At 38.9% G+C, this 23,991-nt stretch overlaps 1 protein-coding gene across 1 annotated transcript in view; it reads left to right on the top strand.

The window, feature by feature from the left end:
- Positions 1–23,991, top strand: part of iqgap1 (IQ motif containing GTPase activating protein 1) — a 115,899-nt gene that overhangs the window by 76,583 nt on the left and 15,325 nt on the right. Inside the window, exons 22-32 of the mRNA XM_061887740.1 lie at positions 2,616–2,685; positions 2,782–3,146; positions 3,226–3,389; positions 7,683–7,907; positions 12,189–12,329; positions 12,412–12,496; positions 16,243–16,475; positions 16,557–16,689; positions 16,835–16,937; positions 19,514–19,649; positions 19,734–19,821. Of these exons, the coding sequence (XP_061743724.1) occupies positions 2,616–2,685; positions 2,782–3,146; positions 3,226–3,389; positions 7,683–7,907; positions 12,189–12,329; positions 12,412–12,496; positions 16,243–16,475; positions 16,557–16,689; positions 16,835–16,937; positions 19,514–19,649; positions 19,734–19,821 (1,743 nt within the window). The remainder of the gene's footprint in view (positions 1–2,615; positions 2,686–2,781; positions 3,147–3,225; positions 3,390–7,682; positions 7,908–12,188; positions 12,330–12,411; positions 12,497–16,242; positions 16,476–16,556; positions 16,690–16,834; positions 16,938–19,513; positions 19,650–19,733; positions 19,822–23,991) is intronic.

The raw sequence follows: 23,991 nt of genomic DNA, 5'->3' as shown, positions 1-23,991 counted from the left end.
GCTTCCGTGTATATAGCGATAGTTTTGAAGACCAGTATGTAAAGCGATAGTTTTGAAGACCAAATACCTTCATTATGCACTTCACGCACCCTCTTTAATAACCAGTAGAATTGCCTTTATTCACCATTTCTCCTCTCTACACTGTTTGTCCTTGTACGCTCTGTGAGTGTGTGTGCGCTGACACACTCAACATACTCCTCTGCTCTGTATGTCACCGCCGCATGGCAGCATGCAGAAGGAAAAAAAGTGTGAGTGTGTGTGTGTATGTATATATATATATATATATATATATATATATATATATATATATATATATATATATATATATATTAGGGGTGTGGGAAAAAATGTATTCGAATATGAATCGCGATTCTCATGTTGTGTGATTCAGAATCGATTCTCTTTTTTTAAATTTATTTTTAAAAAATTATTATTATTTTTTTTTTTTCATCAATCCAACAAACCAATACAAAGCAATACCATAATAATGCAATCCAATTCCAAAACCAAACCTGAACCAGCAACACTCAGAACTGCAATAAACAGAGCAATTGAGGAGACACAAACACGACACAGAACAAACCCAAAGTAGTGAATAAAAATGAATATTATCAACAACAGTATCAATATTAGTTATACTTTCAGCATAGCAGTAATTAAAAATCCCTCATTGACATTATCATTAGACATTTATAAACAAAAAAAAAAGAACAATAGTGTCACAGTGGCTTACACTTGCATCGCATTTCATAAGCTTGACAACACACTGTGTCCAATGTTTTCACAAAGATAAAATAAGTCATATTTTTGGTTCGTTTAGCAGTTAAAACAAATTTACATTATCACAATCGGTTGATAAAACATTGTTCTTTACAATTTTAAAAGCTTTTTTACAAAAATCCACTACTCTACTTGCATGTCAGCAGGCTGGGGTAGATCATTCTGAAATCCTATGTATTGAATGAATACAAAATCGTTTTGAATCGGAAAAATATCGTTTTTAAATCGAGAATCGCATTTAATCGAAAAAAATGGATATATAATCGAATCGCAACCTCAAAAATCAATATATACAAGTAAACTGCCCAATATCATTTTCATTGCATTGCATTTCAGCAGTTTAATGGCAGTTAACGCAGTTACGCGAATCAAAGGTCTGAAAATTATGCTCATGGTTTTCTGGCTCTATATGGTGGTTCAGGGGTGCAATACACCAAAACAATATTTTCATGTTCTTTATTTGGCAAGAATAGCTTCATTTGGTTTTTATGGAAAAGGCATAGTAATATGCCATGATTACAGTTTGTTAATAACTTTGCAGGTATATTGAGAGTCAATGAAAAAGAGAAAGCATATACACTTTATGTTTACATCCTATTCTAACAATGTTGTAATCAAAAACACAAAGCAAATTTCATTTAAAAAAACTTGTGTAAAAACTCTGTGGTGAAATTTCAGACTGCTAGCCTTCACACTGAACAATCATATCACATTAAGTACACATGTAATACCGGCTTAAGGCCCTAGGGATGCACAACACATATAATGCCTGTTAATAATGCCTCTAGGACAGTGGTTTTCAAATGGGGGTCCGCGTACCCCTGGGAGTACTTGAAAGTATGCCAAGGGGTACGTGAGATTTTTCAAAAATATTCTAAAAATAGCAACATTTCAAAAATCCTTTATAAATATATTTATTTAATAATACTTCAACAAAATATGAATGTAAGTTAATAAAATGTGAAAAGTAATGCAACAATGCAATATTCAGTGTTGACAGCTAGATTTTTTGTGGACATGTTCCATAAATATTTATGTTAATGATTTCTTTTTTTGGGATAAATGTTTAGAATTAAATTGATGAATCCAGATGGATCACTATTACAATCCCTAAAGAGGGCACTTTAAGTTGATGATTACTTCTATGTGTACAATTCTTAATTTATAATTTAATCAGTTTTTTTATTTTTCAACAATTTTTCAGTTATTTTTATATCTTTTTTCCTAAATGGTTCAAGAAAGACCACTACAAATGAGCAATATTTTGCACTGTTATACAATTTAATAAATCAGAAACTGATGACATAGTGCTGTATTTTACTTCTTTATCTCTTTTTTTCAACCAAAAATGCTTTGGTCTGATTAGGGGGTACTTGAATTAAAAAGAAATTCACAGGGGGTACATCACTGAAAACAGGTTGCGAACCACTGCTCTAGGAGTGCACAAGGGTCAGTAACTAAATTTCGATCAATTACTAAAATGTTTTGCTTGAAATTTTTGGATTTGGCATACCTTATTTATTAGCAAATTATTTTCCTGATCTGTCATTATTGTAGTTTTGTTGTTAATTTTTGATGGCTATATTTCATTAAGCTGCATCATTCTTAACCTTTTGGTAGTTCACCAGTACAAAGTGTGACACTTGTCTGAAATTTTGCGAGACACTGTGTTTATGGTTTCCCCAAACACATCCGCTGACTTTTACTCAATATTCTTTTGAGTTTGATGGAGTGTTGTACTCATTTAGCATCCTTGACTCTTGTGACTTTCATATTGTTTTTTTGTGCGTGACATGGACAATTGATCCGCCTAATGATAGATGCTCTCACTGCAGATGAAAGATGTGGTGAAGATTCAGGCTTTCATCAGAGCTAACAAGGCCAGGGACGACTACAAGACTCTGAGTAAGATGCAGACAGACCTTTTACCTCATCAGACCTTTAACTTTATGTTTTAGTACCTTTTTGATGTTTCATTGTCTCCTAAACATCTTCACACAGTCAGTGCTGATAATCCTCCAATGGCTGTCGTGAGGAAGTTTGTCCACCTGCTGGATCACAGTGACCAGGACTTTCAGGAAGAGCTGGATTTGATGCGACTCCGCGAGGAGGTGGTCACTAACATCCGCTCCAATCAGCAACTGGAGAATGACCTAAACTTGATGGATATCAAGATCGGTCTGCTGGTGAAGAACAAGATCACCTTACAGGAGGTAGTGTCCCACAGCAAGAAGCTGACCAAGAAGAACAAGGGTCAGCTGTCCAACATGATGATGATGAACAAACAAAGAGGAGGCCTGAAGGCCCTCAGCAAGGAGAAGAGAGTCAAACTGGAAGCTTACCAGCACCTCTTCTACCTATTACAGGTGTTGTTTTTGTACTGAGGTGTGGATTTTAGAATGACCACTTTAATGATATTAAAAACCCTTTATTGCCTGTTTTCAGACCAATCCCACATATCTGGCCAAGCTGATCTTCCAGATGCCTCAGAATAAATCAACCAAATTTATGGATTCTGTAATCTTCACACTGTACAATTACGCTTCAAACCAGAGAGAGGAGTACCTGCTTCTCAAGCTCTTCAAGACCGCCCTGCAGGAAGAGATCAAGTGAGTAACAAACACTAAAAAATATTCAACTTGAGATTGATTTATTTTATGGTCCTTTTCAAGGTTGAACACATCTATACAGGTGGTCCTCGTGTTGCAAACTTAGTTCGTACAGTACATACTTCTACAAAGTAAAAAAGAGCACATGTTATATGTGTGCGGCGGAAGAATATGTAAACTAGCTTCGCTAGTCTGAGGGAAGGTGTTACGTTTGGTCTTTTTAGTTCACTTTTTCCCTTCATTTTGTCTCCAAAGTTCTTCTGATGGCAGTGTTTCAAAAAAAAGAAATTAGACGAAGGCTCAGAAAAGAGAAAACATCGGTCCAAGCCGCTTAACCCCCATGACCATTATCCAGGTTAAAGATGGTATCTTTGAACATGTGGAAGAATTTTCTCCTGTGACATTTACAGTGATAAGCGGTGTCATGGTGTCGTTATTGAAAACTTCCCCACTACCAACAAGCCTACCTTGCAACATACCTTTCTGTGTGCAAGGTAAGGAGTTGTTTCGTTAAAATTGTTTAATTTAAATATTGTATTTACTATTTTTATTAATGTATTGCATTCTCTGTTCATTGAGAGGCACAATAAGCAATACACCAGTAAGGAAAAGCTGACTGCGAGCAAATAATATAACAAAAGGGGCAGTTTTGGTCATACTGATGATTAAAACATTCCTGATCATCAAAGGCCTACTGAAATGAGATTTTCTTATTTAAACGGGGAAAGCAGGTCCATTCTATGTGTTATACTTGATCATTTAAAGCTAAAGTTAAAGTACCAATGATTGTCACACACATACGAGATGTGGCAAAATTATTCTCTGCATTTGACCCATCACCCTTGATCACCCCCTGGAAGGTGAGGGGAACAGTGGCCAGCAGCGGTGCCGCGCCCGGGAATCATTTATGGTGATTTAACCCCCAATTCGCAACATTTCCATATTTTTGCTGAAAGGATTTAGTAGAGAACTTCGACGATAAAGTTTGCAACTTTTGGTCGCTAATAAAAAACCCTCGACTTTACCGGAAGTAGCAGACGATGTGCGCGTGACGTCACAGGTTGTAGGGCTCCTCACATCCTCGCATTGTTTAAAATCATAGCCAGCAGCAGCTAGAGCTATTCGGACCGAGAAAGCGACAATTTCCCCATTAATTTGAGCAAGGATGAAAGATTCGTGGATGAGGAAATTTAGAGTAAAGGACTAAAAAAAAAGGCGATTGCAGTGGGAGCGATTCAGATGTTTTTAGACACATTTATTATGATAATTCTGGGAAATCCCTTATCTGCCTATTGTGTTGCTAGTGTTTTAGTGAGTTAAATAGTACCTGAAAGTCGGAGGGGTGTGGCGCCGAGTCTCTCAGGGAAGTCACGAAGCTGCAGCAGGACAGAAGCTCCGCTGATCTCCGGTAAGAGCCGACTTACTACAACAATTTTGTCACCGAAAACTGCCGGTTGACATGTAGTCGGGATCCATGTTCGCTTGACCGCTCTGATCCATAGTAAAGCTTCACCTCTGGGAATTTTAAACAAGGAAACACCGTGTGTTTGTGTGGCTAAAGGCTAAAATCTTCCCACCTCCATCTTTCTACTTTGACTTCTCCATTATTAATTGAACAAATTGCAAAAGATTCAGCAACACAGATGTCCATATTACTGTTTAATTATGCGATTAAAGCAGACTACTTATAGCATGTCCGCTACAACCCGAGACGTCAAACGCACGCGTCATCATACGAGTCATCATACCGCGACGTTTTTAACACAACACTTCGCGGGAAATTTAAAATTGCAATTTAGTAAACTAAAAAGGCCGTATTGGCATGTGTTGTAATGTTAATATTTCATCATTGATATATAAACTATCAGACTGCGTGGTCGGTAGTAGTGGGTTTCAGTAGGCCTTTAAATAGTTACATTCTATATCACAACCATGAATACACACAAACACAAGATTGCAGTGTAACAATATTACAATTTTTTCTAAAGTAATTTCCAACTATTGGCTCTGAAATAAAGCATTAAGTCTTGATGTGTCTCTGGAGTTATTTTCTGACTCTGTAAACAATAACAAAAACGACAAAATATTTTTTGATGGTAGACAATATCAACCTAATCACTCTGTTATCGACCTGATCCTATAATACTTGGTATGATTACTGTTGATATTTGTATTGATTCGGCCACCTTTACATTCAAGAGCTTTCGCGTGAGGACAGCATATCCTCCGTTACTTGTAAGAAACATAGTTTATTTGCCGCTATGGAGGCAAAGAATGGGATTACTAACTTACAAACCCAGTTTCCACATGAGTTGGGAAATTGTGTTAGATGTAAATATATACGGAATACAATTTGCAAATCATTTTCAACCCATATTCATTTGAATGCACTACAAAGACAAGATATTTGATGTTCAAACTCCTTAACTTTCTTTTTTTTTGCAAATAATAATTAACTTAGAATTTCATGGCTGCAGCACATGTCAAAGTAATTGGGAAAGGGCATGTTCACCACTGTGTTACATCACCTTTTCTTTTAACAACACTCAATAAACATTTAGGAACTGAGGAAACTAATTGTTGAAGCTTTGAAAGTGGAATTCTTTCCCATTCTTGTTTTATGTAGAGCTTCAGTCGTTCTTATTTTACGCTTCATAATGAGCCACACATTTTGGCTGGAAGATAGGTCTGGGCTGCAAGCGGGCCTGGAAAGTACCCGCACTCTTTTTTTACGAAGCCACGCTGTTGTGACACGTGCTGAATGTGGCTTGGCATGGTCTTGCTGAAATAAACAGGGGCGTCCATGAAAAAGACGCCGCTTACAGTACATGGCAGGATATGTTGTTCCAAAACCTGTATTTACCTTTCAGCATTAATGTTGCCTTCACAGATGTGTAAGTTACCCATGCCTTGGGCACTAATGCACGCCCATACCATCACAGATGCTGGCTTTTGAACTTTGCGTCGATAACAGTCTGGATAGTTCGTTTCCCCTTTGGTCCGGATGACACGATGTCGAATATCTCCAAAAACAATTTGAAATGTGGACTCGTCAGACCACAGAACACTTTTCCACTTTGCATCAGTCCATCTTAGATAATGGTGGTTTTCTGAAGTGTTTCTGAGTCCATGTGTTGATATCCTTTGGATATTGATGTCCGTTTTTGATCGAAGGTCACGGTCATTCAATGTTGGTTTCCGGCCATGCCGCTTACGTGGAGTGATTTCTCTAGATTCTCTGAACTTTTTGATGATATTATGGACCGTAGATGTTGAAATCCCAAAATGTTTTGCAATTGCACTTTGAGAAACATTGTTCTTAAACTTTTTGACTATTTGCTCACGCAGTTGTGGACAAAGGGGTGTACCTCGCCCCATCCTTTCTTGTGAAAGACTGAGCATTTTTTGGGAAGCTGTTTTTATACCCAATCATGGCACCCACCTTTTCCCAATTAGCCTCCACACCTGTGGGATGTTCCAAATAAGTGAACATCACATGTGTTGTCTTTGTAGCATATTCAACTGAATATGGGTTGAAAATGATTTGCAAATCATTGTATTCCGTTTATATTTACATTTAACACAATTTCCCTACTCATATGGAAATAGGGTTTGTAGAAGTGGCTTTGCACTGTGGAGGGACATTAGCCACTTGCAAGAATGCTACACTGCATTGAGGATGTGTTTGTTTGCTTGTCGCTGTCAAACTTGCAGGATACAACTACAGTGGAATATGTCACCAACATACACTGTCACGATGTAATGATAGTTGGCCAAATTTCTATCAATCAATGAATGTTTACTTATATAGCCCTAAATCACGAGAGTCTCAGAGGGCTTTACAAGCCACAACGACATCCTCGGCTTGAGATCCCACAAGAGGGCAAGAAAAAAACTCAACCCAAAGGGATAACAATGAGAAACCTTGGAGCGGACCGCAGATGTGCGGATTCCCCTCCCCCTTTGGCGACCGGTGCAATGGAGAATATTGGACGTTTATAAAATTATATCATCTACATCGCGTAACCCCATTTAAAGGTTTAATTTCTGACTTACAGTTAAAACTTGACTTACATCGCTATTGTAAGGACGGAAGTCATACGCGGACCGAGGACCACCTGTAATCAACATGATTTTAAAAAGGAAAATGTGGTAATTAACACCATGATGTGTGTTATTTTAGCAGTAAATCGTGCCGAAGAAAGGAATTTGTGTTTTACCACAACAACTTTATTTAGACATGTCCTGTAAAAACATGTAATATAATATTTGGAATTCATCAACTGTCATCAGGTCAAAAGTTGACCAGATTAAGGAGGTTGTCACGGGAAACCCTACTGTCATCAAGATGGTGGTGAGCTTCCACCGTGGAGCGCGAGGCCAGAATGCATTAAGACAGATATTGGCGCCGGTGGTCAAGGACATCATGGATGACAAGACGCTGAACATCAAGACTGACCCAGTGGACATCTACAAGAGTTGGGTCAACCAGATGGAAACGCAAACTGGGGAAGCCAGGTGAGCGAGATAGCTTTATGGAGAAATCTAAAAAATTATGTTGGTGGTGCCATCTTTAATATTTCTAGTTTAGTTTAGTCTGGTTTAGTTTAGTCTTTATTTCAAGGGACAATGCACAGAAACATTAAGCTCAAAGACAGATACAGTATGTTCTGTACCAGATTATAGCTCATTTCCATCTGCAGTCCCCGGCTACCTAAAATAAAGGGACACAAAAATCATGAAATAAAATTATGACAATAAAATCATACCATAGCAAGTAATCAAATTAAGAAAAATCATAATATGCCCTTTCATGGACACATACTTAATATACAATACAACCACTCCTCTTTTACATCATCACACAAAGACAATACATGCGCTTGTTCACATCTGTCATCATTTGTAAAACCAACCATGATTTTAACAGACAAACTTTAATATTTCTATGGACACCACATCTAACTACCGCATTTTTCCGACTATAAGTCGTTCCGGAGTATAAGTCGAGCCTGCCGAAAATGCATGCTAAAGAAATTGGGGGAAATTTATTTGATAAATGTGATTTCGTTAAGACACGCCTTTAGATGACTACAGGCGTGTCGGTCAGCTTTAGGGGTATTTAAAGTTATGTGTCATCAGCAAAACAGTGAAAGCTAACACCATATTTGCGTATGATGTCACCGAACGGCAGCATATAAAAACTGAAAAGTGCAGGGCCAAGAACCGAACCCTGTGGAACTCCGCACAATCCTTTCAAATACTCTTTGATTGATTGAGACTGTTGTTGGTAGGTTGCACAGTGCAGTGCATGTTCCATGCAATTGAATGGTAAAGGGTAAATGGGTTGTACTTGTATAGCGCTTTTCTACCCCTTTTTAAGGAGCCCAAAGCGCTTTGACAGTATTTCCACATTCGCCCATTCACACACTGAAGGCGGGAGCTGCCATGCAAGGCGCTCACCAGGACCCATCAGGAGCAAGGGTGAAATGTCTTGCCCAAGGACACAACGGACGTGACTAGGAAGGTGGAAGGTAGGGATTGAACCAGTAACCCACAGATTGCTGGCACGGCCACTCTCCCAACTTCGCCACCCCGTGTAATTGACCACTGGACGGTGACACCCGAATGGGTTTTCAGGCTTGTTTGAGTCGGGGTCCACGTTAATCAATTCTGAGGTCTTGTTGTTATGAAAGACTTAGCATCCTGTCAGTAAGATACAAGTTGAACCAAAAAAAGGCTAAGTCTGTCATATCAATACGTTTTTTGACACGTGCTAATAGAATATTATGATCCCTAGTGTGTAAATGTGAGTGTGAATGTTGTCTGTCTATCTGTGTTGGCCCTGCGATGAGGTTGCGACTGGTCCAGGGTGTACAGTACTCCGGCCGATTGTACCTGAGATAGGCACCAGCGCCCCCCGCGACCCAGAAGGGAATAAGCAGTAGAAAATGTATGTATATATTTGATAAAACCCAACACCAAGAATAGACATTTGAAAGGTAATTTAAAATAAATAAAGAATAGTGAACAACAGGCTGAATAAGTTGTATGACGCATAAATAACCAACTGAGAAGGTGCCTGGTATGTTAACGTAACATATTATGGTAAGAGTCATTCAAATAACTATAACATATAGAACATGCTATACGTTTACCAAACAATCTGTCACTCCTAATCGCTAAATCCCATGAAATCTTATACGTCTAGTCTCTTACGTGAATGAGCTAAATAATATTACATGATATTTTACGGTAATGTGTTAATAATTTCACACATAAGTCGCTCCATAGTATAAGTCGCACCACTAGCCAAACTATGAAAAAAATTGTGACTTATAGTCCGAAAAATACTGTATATACAATGTAGTTGCTTCATTGTTTTAGTTATTTAAAAAAAACTCATTAATAGGAATTATTTACCCAGCATGTTTTATATTTTTACAACGTTGTTTTCCTTTGGGTGTATTATTCGAACAGTACACAGTTTAAACCAATTTTGGAAAGGTGCATTGTTCTTCCTCTTGCGCCTATGGAGGAAATTAGTCCAAAGTACAGCCCAGAGGCTATTTGTAGCCAGTGTTCATTTTTGTATTGTACCTCTGCATGTTTTAAGCACTTCAGATTTACAGTTCAATTATTATATGCTTTATGTAACATAAAGCTAATATGTTTCTAATTTACTTTTTTTCATAAAATATCTTTAACTGAATCGCATATTTGCACCTTTGTTGAATAGGTTTTAGCATTTAATTAAGTAAGCAAAAGGTTAAAAATATCAAACTAGAAAAGCACTCGGAGAATACTCTCCTCACTTAGTCAGCCCCTATCGCCTGATACTGCATCCAGACAGAGATCCGGATCACCACTTAAATCGAATCAAGACTGGCAATCTAACTAGTTTGTGATATTTCCTGAAAGTTTAATCAAAATCTGGCCGTAATTTTTAATATACATAATGTAATTAAATTAAGAGAGCGAACCCTTTTGTCAGTCATCCTCTCTCTTTGTCCCACTAAGTGGAGGCGGGGACAGTTATGTATGCGCACCGAATAATGGGACCTTCAATCAATCAATGTTTATTTATATAGCCCTAAATCACAAGTGTCTCAGAGGGCTGCACAAGCCACAATGACATCCGCGGTACAAAGCCCACATAAGGGCAAGGACAAACTCCCCCCAGTGGTACGTTGGTGACAATGACTATGAGAAACCTTGGAGAGGATTGCATATGTGGGCATTTTTTTAGATCTTTAAGATGGAAAGTGTAGCTGCCATTATGATGTGCAGTAAGTCTTGAACTATACAAAGTATTTCAATGGTTGAGATCTGCGCTTTTGGATGATATACCAGTTACTATGGTAATCAAATTAGTTACTATGGTAATCTAAATAGTTACTATGGTCATCTTTACTATGGAAATCTACGTCACAGCAGCTCAGACAAGGCACCAAGCAGTGTGGGTGGGAAGGGTTTCCACAGACGCGGAAGGAGATTTTCACCACAAAGTTCTAAAGCTTAGTGATGTGTTCATATTTCACTGTTGCATTTTTGTCGCGTTTCACTCGATTGTAAAATATGTCGATCGAAAGGGGGTGTGACATTCATATTTGGTCAATATTCAGTGTTTTATCCTTCATAGAAAAAGTTAAAATTCCATTACGTTTTTTAAGGCGGTCTGTCATAACGTTTCTAGCATTCAATCAGACATTATTGTAAAGTTTTCTATTAGTGTTCCTAAAAATAGATATACCGGCCCCCAGACACATTTTTTTCTCTAAATGTGGCCGCCGAGTCAAAATAATTGCCAAGGCTTGGTTTAGGTCAACATTAACATATATAACTATGAAAAAAATGTCCAAGGAGACATGTGTTGTAGTATTGTGGTCTTAATTACGGCTAAACTTAGTGAAACAACAAAGGTGACATATCTACTGTTTAATTATTGTGCATATGTGAAAGAAAGCTTTATTGTCATTGTACTCTGAACATTTAATGACGTTACCTTATCAGTTCTTTTAGATGACACTATTATAAAATATATGTTAACTCAAGAATCAAAATAATAATATGCACAAATAAAGGAACATCTTGTTAAAAAACTGACACAGGTTAAAAAAGCCATTCAGCTTTGTCTCTGGCCAAAGTAGAAGTGCATTGGCTACTTTCAATTAGATTAAGTGTGTGTTTACAAGCACTTATGTCGATCAGAGTCAGCCAGTTCAAATCACATCAACATTAACGGGTTCCACTGTAGTATAATTTCTTGTCTCATTACTGTTTAATCAAAATATATTGTATTTGTTTTTTTAGTGTTGCCCTAATATTTCATTTGTACAATGTTAAATTCTCTATTTAGGCGGCATGGCGTGGTGGATAGAGCAGCCTTGCCAGAATTTTGAGGGTTGCAGGTTCGCTCTCTGCTTCTTGCCATCCAAATCACTGCCGTTGTGTCCTTGGTCAAGACACTTCACCGTTGCCCCCAGATGATGGGTGGTGGTCGGAAGGGCAGCTGTGGCTACAATGTAGCTTACCACCACCTGTGTGAATGTGGAGTGAATAAATGATGGGTTCCCACTTCTCTTTGAAACGCTTTGAGTTTCTACAAAAGCGCTATATAAATCTAATACATTATTATTTGTAATAAGCTGCAGGCAGTAAACTGTACCCAGGCCGCACTTTCGACACTACTATTCTACTTACTGCTTTAACTTGTTAATTTGATGACTTTACTAAAGCTGTACTAAATCTCTAAGACCAAAGAGAGATCATCACTAAACCAAGTTCTGTTGTCCACAGCAAACTACCATATGATGTAACACCTGAGCAGGCAATGGCTCATGAAGAAGTCCGGAATAGACTGGAGGCCTCCATCAAGATCATGAAGACGGTGACGGACAAGTTCCTTTCTGCAATAATCGTCTCAGCAGATAAAATACCGTAAGTACATTTGCTTCATCCCAGCTTTATTGCAACATCAGTTAAAGTGTGTCTGACTGAATCGCACTGTTTTGTCTGTTAGCTACGGGATGCGCTTCATCTCTAAGGTCCTGAAGGACACCCTCCATGAGAAGTTCCCAGATGCTACAGAGGATGAACTGCTTAAGGTCTGCCGACTCTACAATTTTTTTAATGTTACAAACTTTCTCTTCATCCTAATGACATGAATTAAACACAATTATTGTGTCAACACCCTAAAAAGGGCTAGCAGACTGAGGGGGCCAACAGCTCTCCCACTTCAACACTATATTTTCTTCCACAGCATGTCTTGAAACTGTGACCCCGATTATAAGCTTCACTCTTAAAGACTACTGTTAACAGCAACTGCTCTTATTCCACGCAAGAATGATACAGTAGCGACATTTATTTTAACAGTTTGATATATTCATCATAACAGTAGAAGCATAAACCGATTTCATCACCAAGCAATGTACAGTATTTTTTTAAAGCTTAACCCAAATCTATACTCAGCATTTATTATTGCATTCCATGATGTTTCTGTCCATCCATCTATCTTCTTCCGCTTCTCCGAGGTCGTGTTGGGGGGCACAACGTGGGGCACAACGCTTGTGCCCCACACTTGACATCTTCGCGCTTGAAGCCGAACCACTGCCAGACAATGGACCCCCAGCTGTTTTTCTTGGCAATTAATTCTTCCTTCATTTGTTACCAGCATAGCACCTTCTTTCTCTCGTATTACCACTCGCATGGCTCCACTAGCATCACAGCTAACGTTACCCATGCTGCTCCGCGAGGGCGTATACATATGTGACGTATAGGGCGGTATAGCTCAGTTGGTAGAGTGGCCGTGCCAGCAACTTGAGGGTTGCAGGTTCGATTCCTGCTTCCACCATCCTAGTCACTGCCGTTGTGTCCTTGGGCAAGACACTTTACCCACCTGCTCCCAGTGCCACCCACACTGGTTTAAATGTAACTTAGATATTGGGTTTCACTATGTAAAGCGCTTTGAGTCACTAGAGAAAAGCGCTATATAAATATAATTCACTTCTCTTCACGTATGACGTAACAGTCTGTGACGTGTGTAAGTTTTTTGCGCTTGCTGTCTGTGAGAACGAGACAAAAGAAAGACTGAGAAGAGCCTGTAGTGTAATGCCCGCAGCGAAAAGCAACTGCGTGAGAACGTATACTCGAATATCACAAAACAGTCATTTTCTATATCGCACAGAGACAAACCCGCAATACATCGTGTACAAACCCCGTTTCCATATGAGTTGGGAAATTGTGTTAGATGTAAATATAAACGGAATACAATCATTTGCAAATCATTTTCAACCCATATTCAGTTGAATATGCTACAAAGACAACATATTTCATGTTCAATTTGATAATAATAATCATTAACTTTAGAATTTTATGCCATCAACACGTGACAAAGAAGTTGGGAAAGGTGGCAATAAACACTGATAAGGTTGAGGAATGCTCATCAAACACTTATTTGGAACATCCCACAGGTGTGCAGGCTAATTGGGAACAGGTGGGTGCCATGATTGGGTATAAAAACAGGTTCCCAAAAAATGCTCAGTCTTTCACAAGAAAGGATGGGGCGAGGTACACCCCTTTGTCCACAACTGCAAGAGCAAATAGTCAAACAGTTTAAGAACAACATTTCTCAAAGTGCAATTGCAAGAAATTTAGGGATTTCAACATCTACGGTCCATAATATCTTCAAAAGGTTCAGAGAATCTGGAGAAATAACTCCACGTAAGCGGCATGGCCGGAAACCAACATTGAATGACCGTGACCTTCGATCCCTCAGAAGGCACTGTACCAAAAACCGACATCAATCTCTAAAGGATATCCCCACATGGGCTCAGGAACACTTCAGAAAACCATAGTCACTAAATACTGTAAGTGCAAGTTAAAGCTCTACTATGCAAAGCGAAAGCCATTTATCCACAACATCCAGAAACGCCGCAGGCTTCTCTAGGCCCGAGATCATGTAAGATGGACTGATGCAAAGTAGAATAGTGTTCTGTGGTCTGACGAGTCCACATTTCTAATTTTTGGGGGAAATATTCAACATTGTGTCATCCGGACCAAAGGGGAAGCGAACCATCCAGACTGTTATCGACGCAAAGTTCAAAAGCCAGCATCTGTGATGGTATGGGGGTGCATTAGTGCCCAAAGCATGGGTAACTTACACATCTGTGCGGGCACCATTAATGCTGAAAGGTACATACAGGTTTTGGAACAAGATATGCTGCCATCTAAGCGCAGTCTTTTTCTTGGACGCCCATGCTTATTTCAGCAAGACAATGCCAAGCCACATTCAGCACGTGTTACAACAGCGTGGCTTCGTAAAAAAAGAGTGTGGGTACTTTCCTGGCCCGCCTGCAGTCCAGACCTGTCTCCCATCGAAAATGTGTGGCGCATTATGAAGCGTAAAATACGACAGCGGAGACTGTTGAAGGACTGAAGCTCTACATAAAACAAGAATGGGAAAGAAATCCACTTTCAAAAATTTAACAATTAGTTTCCCCAGTTCCCAAACGTTTATTGAGTGTTGTTAGAAGAAAAGGTGATGTAACACAGTGGTGAACATGCCCTTTCCCAACTACTTTGGCACGTTTTGTAGCCATTTTTTCTTGCAAAAAAAAAAATAAGGTCCCTAAGTTTGAACATCAAATATCTTGTCTTTGTAGTGCATTCAACTGAAAATGGGTTGAAAAGGATTTGCAAATCATTGTATGCCTTTTATGTTTACATCTAACATAATTTCCCAACTCATATGAAAACGGGGTTTGTATATCATTACATCGGCCAGTCCTAGTTCAAATGTATTTGTGGAAAGGACACTGACTTACTTTAGCGTAGCACGGTAGAGCAGGGGTTGGTACATGTGCCTCACAACACAAAGGTCCTGAGTAGTCCTGAGTTCTATCCCGGATTCCCGGGCTCAGGATCTTTCTGTGTGGAGTTTGCATGTCCTACCCGTGACTGCATGAGTTCTTTCCGGGTACTCCGGCTCCTCCCACCGCCAAAAACATGCACCTGGGGGTAGATTGATTGGCAACCTTCCGCACAAATGCAGCTGAGATAGGCCCCCCGCAACCCCAAAAGGGACAAGCTGTAGAAAATGTATGGATGGAATACAAAAAACATAACTATTACCTGTGTTGCACATAAAGTTTTCTGGGGCTTGTCTGTTTGTCAGCTAGTAATTAATGTACCAAAAACGTTCGTTAAAGATTTCGATAAAACTTCTGTAAATGGCAGAAAAGTGATTAGATTTTGGGTTTGATCAGCATCACCGCCCCCATGTTGTGACCCAACCGTTGTTGGGATGCCTGTCGCACACTCATTGCATTCGCCTCAACATTGTAGACAGATGCGAACTTTAAAAAGGGAAACTTTCAAGTGATTACATTTTGGGGGTGAACGACATCACCATTTAGAGTCAGGATTTCTTTAAAACATTCTTTACTAGTGTAAAAGAGTCTTTACTAGTAGTAGATCCTTGATGAGGTCTGCGCTCTTCCACTACTTTCTCATGTTTCATATAAAATGTTAATGCCGATAATTGTAGTTTACACTTGGGTTGCAGGTCCGTTACAATTAAATAACATAATGAATATTCCGATCTTATTCCCGTACACCTTTGCAAAACTATTGTATATGCCACCAATTTACAGACAAATATGGCAATTAGTGTCTAAATTGACGTACTAGGAATTATTCTACTTTTTGGCCTTTTTCACCCATTCTTAGGTGACCCCTTTTATCCGTTATCATTTTTTTGCATGGTTCAACAATTGTGGAACACATATTAATATATCTACAATCATACAGACTTACCCACTTGTAACAAACAATTTTGATTTTGACATTTCAGATCGTGGGCAACCTTCTGTATTACCGTTACATGAACCCAGCCATCGTTGCCCCTGATGCCTTTGACATCATTGAGGTGTCGGCGGGTGGCCAGCTCACCAACGAGCAGCGGCGAAACTTGGGCTCCGTCGCCAAGATGCTGCAGCACGCTGCTTCGAACAAGATGTTCCTTGGAGATAATGCCCACCTGAATCCCATCAATGAATATCTCAGCAATTCTTATCAGAAGTTTAGGTGTTAAATCTTTTTGAAGATTTTTGTAGAATCTGTTGTACCTTTTTGGATGGTTGATTTGATAATTTTATTTTCACACAGGCGCTATTTTTTGACAGCATGCGATGTCCCTTCGCTTGAAGATAAATTTAACGTGGATCAGTACTCTGACCTAGTCAACGTCACCAAACCGGTCATATACATCTCTATTGGAGAGATTATTAACACTCACACAGTAAGTTTGTATTCACCTCAATTCCTCATATCTTTGTAAAATCCCACCCATTATGTGCTTCAATGCGCCATGAACAATATCGCTATCATTCGAATTAATAATTTCTGTGACTTGTCCGTAACGGGTTCACTGTTATTTGCTGCAGCTGCTCCTGGACCATCAGGATGCCATTGCTCCAGAGCACAATGATCCCGTCCATGAGCTGTTGGAGGATCTTGGCGAAGTTCCCACTGTAGAGTCCCTCATCGGTGAGTGAACAGAATAATGCAAAAAGAAAACCCGAACACCTTTCATATACCGTCTTTTCCAGGCTATAGTGCGTACAGTATATAAGCAGCATTCACAAAATTTTAGAAGAAAAAATTGGTTTCCATATATTAGCCGTAATGTTTAAATGCCGCGGATATATACGTTGCAAAATTAGTTATTTACACAGAATGATTTTGTACCAGCAACATACCTTACTTGTTTCTAAACAGTGCCTGTAACAAGGCTGTTAAACAACTGATCAAACAAAACAGAAAAGTCATTGTCATACTTGCCAACCTTGAGACCTCCGATTTCGGGAGGTAGGGGGCATGGTCGGGGGTGGGGCGTAGGCGTGGTTGGGACGGGGGGTGTGATTAAGAGGGGTGGCGTATAATTCACCAACTCGAGTATTTCATATGTATTTCATATACATATATATATATATATATATATATATATATATATATATATATATATATATATATATACATATATATATATATATATATATAAGCGCTATACAAGTACAAGCCATTTATTTAATATATATATATGTATGAAATACTTGGCTTTCAGTGAATTCTAGCTATATATACTTATTTTATTATATACATAAATAAAAGAAATAGTGAATTTCAGACGGTACCTATCAAATACACAGTAATAAAAACACAGTTGTTCTACTAACTGTACTGTGCTTGCTGGTTACTAAAAAACAACAGCAACACTTACCTTTCACTATTTGAATAACCTTTGTTCTGCCATTTGCGTATTGGTGAGCGATCTCCGAATCCGGGAACATCCTTCACGGATTTGTTGTAGACATCCGCAAATTAAAACGGGATGTTGCTTCAAGCTATCAGCATAGCCATCCATCTTTGTCTCAACATAAGATACATCATCGGTTCTCCATTTTGCAAGATGGGCCATAATACTGGGTTGTGAACGATGCTGTGCTGCGGACGCTTTGTGCTTTGCTGACTGACCGTTATGGCCGAGTATATCCGTTCACCGTGTTCAATGGAGAAGTCTGTTCTACAAAATTTACAGGTAACATACCCCCTTCCCTTTGAACTCTCCTGGATAAACTGAAATTCTTGTTTCCAATCGTTCTGGAACTTGCAAGCGTATTTCTTCATTTTGCTCGTCGAAGGTGTAATATATTGGGTTGGAGTCAATAACCAGGCGACGTGATGAAGTTACGTCTCTTTACTGTGGGCTTCAGAACAGACATTCTATTCTATGTACAGTAGATGGCAGTATTGTCCTGTTTAAGAGGGTCACAACATTGAGTCAGGTTCTCATGGAGCTGGAGTGGGCTGGAGCTCCGTCTGAATTTCGGGAGATTTTCAGGAGAAAATTTGTCCCGGGAGGTTTTCGGGAGAGGCACTGAATTTTGGGAGTCTCCCGGAAAATCCAGGAGGGTTGGCAAGTATGGTCATTGTCATCGACCCACTAACTGCGTAAGCTAGCTCTTCAAACAGCTAAACAGACTCAATAACTCCACGGTGTTTGGTCAATCTATTGAGAAAGTTTTGAAACTGATATAATACAAAAAGAATCCCACTGCAAGTTAATAATAAAAAACACAGACACTTAAACATGTTAGCATATTACCTGATGCTAACGATGCTAGCTTGATTACATTACAGTAGCGCGTACAAATATGATAGTAATATTTAGTAAGAATTAATTGTTTTAGTTATATTGTAAAAACTTACAAATATTGCTTGAAGTGATGACCATAAACACGCTTTATCAGTATCATGCTTCAAACCCCGCTTTGAAAATCTGTGCACTAAAAAAAACGTGCTCATTGTTGCCACTAATCCTGATTTACTCATTTTGATTTAAAAAAACTAAGTCTGCTCAAATTGTTGTATTAATTGATTGTAGCTGAGATAAGCTCCAGCGCCCACCACGACCCCGAAGAGAATAAGCAGTAGAAAATGGATGGATGGTTGGATGGAATTTTTGTTTTGTAGGTTAAAGGGTTTTATACAAACGTTTGTATATAGTCCCCCCAAATTATTGTTGCTGATCAATTTGAATTTGTGTTTATTTATTGAAGTTCCATCCATCCATTTCCTACCGCTTTTATTTTTCAGTATCAAGTGGTTCAAGTTGGTCAAAAAATTTCTAGATGGATTTAATTTTTTATTGATTTCAGACAAATTGATGCACTTTAAATCTCTCCTGTTACAGACTAAAAGCAGTGTTAGCCAAGTTATTTTTTGTTGTAAGTTGATAAATATTTTTTTTTTCTTTAGTGTCAATAAGGATACAGTGTTCTGCAGAGGTGTACTTATAACAGATTTTATTGACAAATAATAATCCTATAAATAATATTTATTGTCGCCGCGGAGAGTTGGGGGGCTCAAAATATTTTCTTCTTTCTGGGAAAGACGTAAAGAAAATGATTGAGAAGCAACTACCTACACATAATAAGAATATAGAAGAATTGTACACAGGCAGACTGCAGATAATGTAATTTTATTGATTGATTATTCACAATCAGGAATGCAAAATTATACGCAATGGGGAGTATTTCTTTACTAATATCGGTGATACACAGGTGAAAATCCCCTTCCTCCTGATGACCCAAACAAAGAGCTGATGGGCAAGACTGAGGTGTCGCTAACACTGACAAACAAGTTTGATGTCGCTGGTGAGGCCAATACTGAAGTAGATGCCAAGACCCTCCTGCTCAAGTAAGTTCATACTGTGGGTTGATTGCTTACATCTTACCTTCATTTAGGTGCTTCCATAAGTCTTTATTTGTCATGTCACTCTAGCACCAAGAGGCTGATTGTGGATGTGATCCGGTTTCAGCCTGGGGAGACTCTGACTGAGATATTGGACACAACAGCTGGTCCGGAGCAGGTCAGATTACACCAAATATTTGTCTGCTTTTCTGTAACATAACTAGAAATGAACCAAATGATGGACAGAATGTACTTAAGGCTACGTTTTCACTTCCACCGTCATCAAAACGGTATTGCTGTGCAACCCTGCGTATGTTGACATGCCTCGGACTGGCTGAATAAACATAAAAAGTTGCTTTAACTGAAACTGTAAGCGAAACTAGCCTTTGCACATTTAATTGTGACTGTGGCAAAAGACACAAACAATTGGTGATAAAGGATGTTTCAACCGATGATCGTAAGTTGACATAGAGTGGTACCTCAATTTATGAGTACTCCAACTTACAAATATTTTTAAATACTAACTGTCCGTTTGCTTTTTGTTATGCTTCACATTGCGAGCATACATTTGAGTTACGAGCCTAATCTCTGTTGCTAGTTTGCATAGCGAATGTCAGAGTGAACCGTGTAAAATTTGCCCTAAAACATCCAGTCTTCCTTGCTAGCATGAATTTTAGCAGCGATTCAGCATCCACAGCCTTCCTGTTGAAGTCAGCAACGTCCTCCGTTGGCACTGCTTAGGCTTGCTTCTACATCCACGGCTCGGTTTCTTGTCCACACCTAAAGCTGCTCCGGCATGCGGTGTCAGGGTGGTCCATCCCCCCACAGCACTCCAAACTGGTTGTGTCCTATTGTCTGTTCTTGCTGCTGCCCAGTAAAACTAGAAATATCTGCCTTTTCAACACCAATACTCGCTGGTATCTGGTAGCCAAAGTTATGCTTAGCACTCTCCCAGTCTTAATGACTAGCATTCCCTCTTTGGGAATGGGCTCAATGTCAATGTTTGATCTAAGGAGACCGCAAGACGCCAATCAGAACGGACCAAAAAAGGATTTCAAAATTAATAGGATATCTGTTGTTGCGATCCGTGACTCGGATCTTCACATGTTTATTTTTCCATCTTTGTTTCATTCTCTTTCTGACCCACTTACTTCCTGTTTAGTCCGTTACCATGGTTACACATTGATTTCACCTGCTCCTCGTCTTCTACACACACCTGGTTCTACTTGATTACTCCCTATATAAGCCTTCCTCTTTTCCTTGTTCAGTCTGGGTCCATAAGAGTTGCTCACATGCAACAAGTGACGACTGCTCTTCTCGGTATGTTTATTCTCGCTAGCTCATATGCTAAGCCACCTGCCTTTTCTTAGCTCACATGCTAATTGTTTTTGTTTTTACATTTTTGTGCTTTCATGCCAATTCTAGTTTTCTGTTTGTATTTCTTAGTTTTCTTACTAGCGTTTTTGGTTTGCCTTTTTATTAGCTCCAGTATTTCTGTTCAGAGCTCTCTTTTTGTTAAATAAATCTTTTAAGATCTTACATTTGATGTGTTCACGTCAACGCATCCTCGAGGGAATCGAACCCGGCACCTCGATGCCCACCAGTCCTTACATCTGTACTTAAAAAAATGGAAAAAACTATTCCTTTATTTTTGTATGAAAGTTTGTGTCAAAGCGAATTTATGATTAATTTAAATACTCAGGATATATAATTTAAATAACTATGTAGTGCATTCAAAATAAATTAAATCTGCAGCAAATTGTCATTTATATTGGAGAAATATAAAACACATAGAGCGTGCAAAAAAGGGCTTATAATACATTATTATTACGGGGGGTTATAAATGCAGCCTCGCTCGCCATAACTGTCATTGGTGCATATTATGTAAGTCCTCGCACTGCCTTGTTGTTTTGACTGCTGGCTAGCTCTGTAGTGTTATGAGGGATTCTGTTTTGGCTGTTTTGGTCGGCAATAAAGTTTAAAATGAGCGTCAGACTCGTGCTTCTGTCGAGATGCTACATCACGTCATTTGCACAATATAACTCGCAAACACTTGTTGCATGTTGCTGAGTCTGCATTCATTTAGCACCGATAGCTACTTCTTTTTTTCGGTCTGGTTACTAGCACGCAATGGCAGAATGGCCCGGGGTTTCGGTGCCCATGACATTTCTTATCAAAGAGCTGGCAGACGCAAAGTTTCTTTGGCCCCATAAGTCGTCATTCTTTGTTAAGGCACTCGTTTCCGCGAAATGTTACGCGGGTAAAGGGACTATTTTGTTGCACACAATGTTTGTCCTTAGGATAATCAAGACTGTATCCAAAAAGGGGGCAACATTCTGTTGCAAAACAGAGCATCCCAAAACTGAGGTACCACTGTACTTCAAGAATATTTGTCCCAAGTTTTAAACTTATCTCACAGGTCATTAATGGGCTGAATTTGACCCACAGGCAACTAGTTTAGTATTTCCCACACATATTAACATATTGTTTTAATATGTTATATATATGTTATAATATGTTAATATGCTGTGTTGGATCCGCTTTGGACTGGACTCTCGCGACTGTGTTGGATCCATTGTGGATTGAACTTTCACAGTATCATGTTAGACCCGCTCGACATCCATTGCTTTCCTCCTCTCTAAGGTTCTCATAGTCATCATTGTCACCGACGTCCCACTGGGTCATTATTGTCACCGATGTCCCACTGGGTGTGAGTTTTCCTTGCCCTTATGTGGGCCTACCGAGGATGTCGTGGTGGTTTGTGCAGCCCTTTGAGACACTAGTGATTTAGGGCTATATAAGTAAACATTGATTGATGATTGATTGATTGATTTTTACTCATAGGCAAAATTGTGTGCATACATGTTAGAATGTGATGATTATTGATTGTGATGCTTGTGGGGTTTTTTTCTAAGGCAACATACAGTAGATACCATACCTCCCACTGTCCCAAAGCAGTCATGCTAGACTACCGTATTTTTCGGAGTATAAGTCGCCCCGAGTATAAGTCGCGCCTGGCGAAAATGCATAATAAAAAAGGAAAAAAAACATATAAGTCGCACTGTAGTATAAGTCGTATTTTGGGGGGAAATGTATTTGTTAAAACCCAACACCATGAATAGAAATTTGAAAGGCAATTTAAAATACATAAAGAATAGTGAACAACAGGCTGAATAAGTGTACGTTATATGACGCATAAATAACCAACTGAGAAGGTGCCTGGTATGTTAACGTAACATATTATGGTAAGAGTCATTCAAATAACTATAACATACAGAACATGCTATACGTCTACCGAACAATCTGTCACTCCTAATTGCTAAATCCGATGAAATCTTATACGTCTAGTCTCTTACGTGAATGAGCTAAATAATAATATTTGATATTTTACGGTAATGTGTTAATAATTTCACACATAAGTCGCTCCTGAGTATAAGTCGCACCCCCGGCCAAACTATTAAAAAAACTGCGACTTATAGTCCGAAAAATACGGTAATTGGAAACTCAACATTTTTCTTTGTTGTTAAGTTCTAAACTTAGAGCCTGATTTATTAAGATCCAAATACCATGCGCTAGACAGCAAGTCCAGTCAGTGGGCATTTTGCCTGTGATCGACGAACACAAATTAGGATTTTAGCACGGGGACGATAATTTTCTGCACATTAACATTATCGTTTTACTTTTGTGCGATGTGTTGAACCTGCAGCACACATCTATAATCTGTAACACCTTTTCTGAATCGCAGTCCAGACAACAGAAACACATGAACACTGACACTTCATTCTGTGCGTGAGGCTGTGGATTACATCACCAGCGCGTTCGTGCGTCTACAATGATTCAAACGCAAGAAAATACATAATGAAAGACATCCTTTCATGCAAGAGATATATTAAAGTAATATACATGTTTTTCCTACATAAAAAAACATTTAAAAAAAAAAACAGCAGAGACCAAACAGCATTAATTGAATTAATTTTAATCAGCCCCACAAGCCATCTAGCAGCCATAAAATTATAAAAGGAAATTGCTGACTAGAGGATATATTTAATAATTGTTATTTCTGATTGTCCAATTATGTTAAAACACACATGTAGGCCGGACGATTCTCTGTCCATGGTCTGTCTTAGCAGCACATGCAACAAACAGTCCTTTCTCACAGCTTTGTGCGTCGGTGTCAGTTTGCATATCCTTCTGACACGTGGTAAATAAAACACTAATTAGAGCCCCTAAAACAGTGATGAGAGTTGATTAATCACATTGCGCGTGCCAAATACTATTTGCATCTTCTCCTCCCAGTAGTGTGGCCGTTTTGATGATCATCATATACTGTATTTTGCATACTAAAGAC

The sequence above is a fragment of the Nerophis ophidion genome, linkage group LG25, assembly GCF_033978795.1.
Source record: "Nerophis ophidion isolate RoL-2023_Sa linkage group LG25, RoL_Noph_v1.0, whole genome shotgun sequence".
In the NCBI taxonomy this organism is placed as follows: domain Eukaryota; kingdom Metazoa; phylum Chordata; class Actinopteri; order Syngnathiformes; family Syngnathidae; genus Nerophis; species Nerophis ophidion.
Note: the sequence above shows the minus strand (reverse complement) of the source record. Positions and strands in the feature narration are given on the sequence as shown.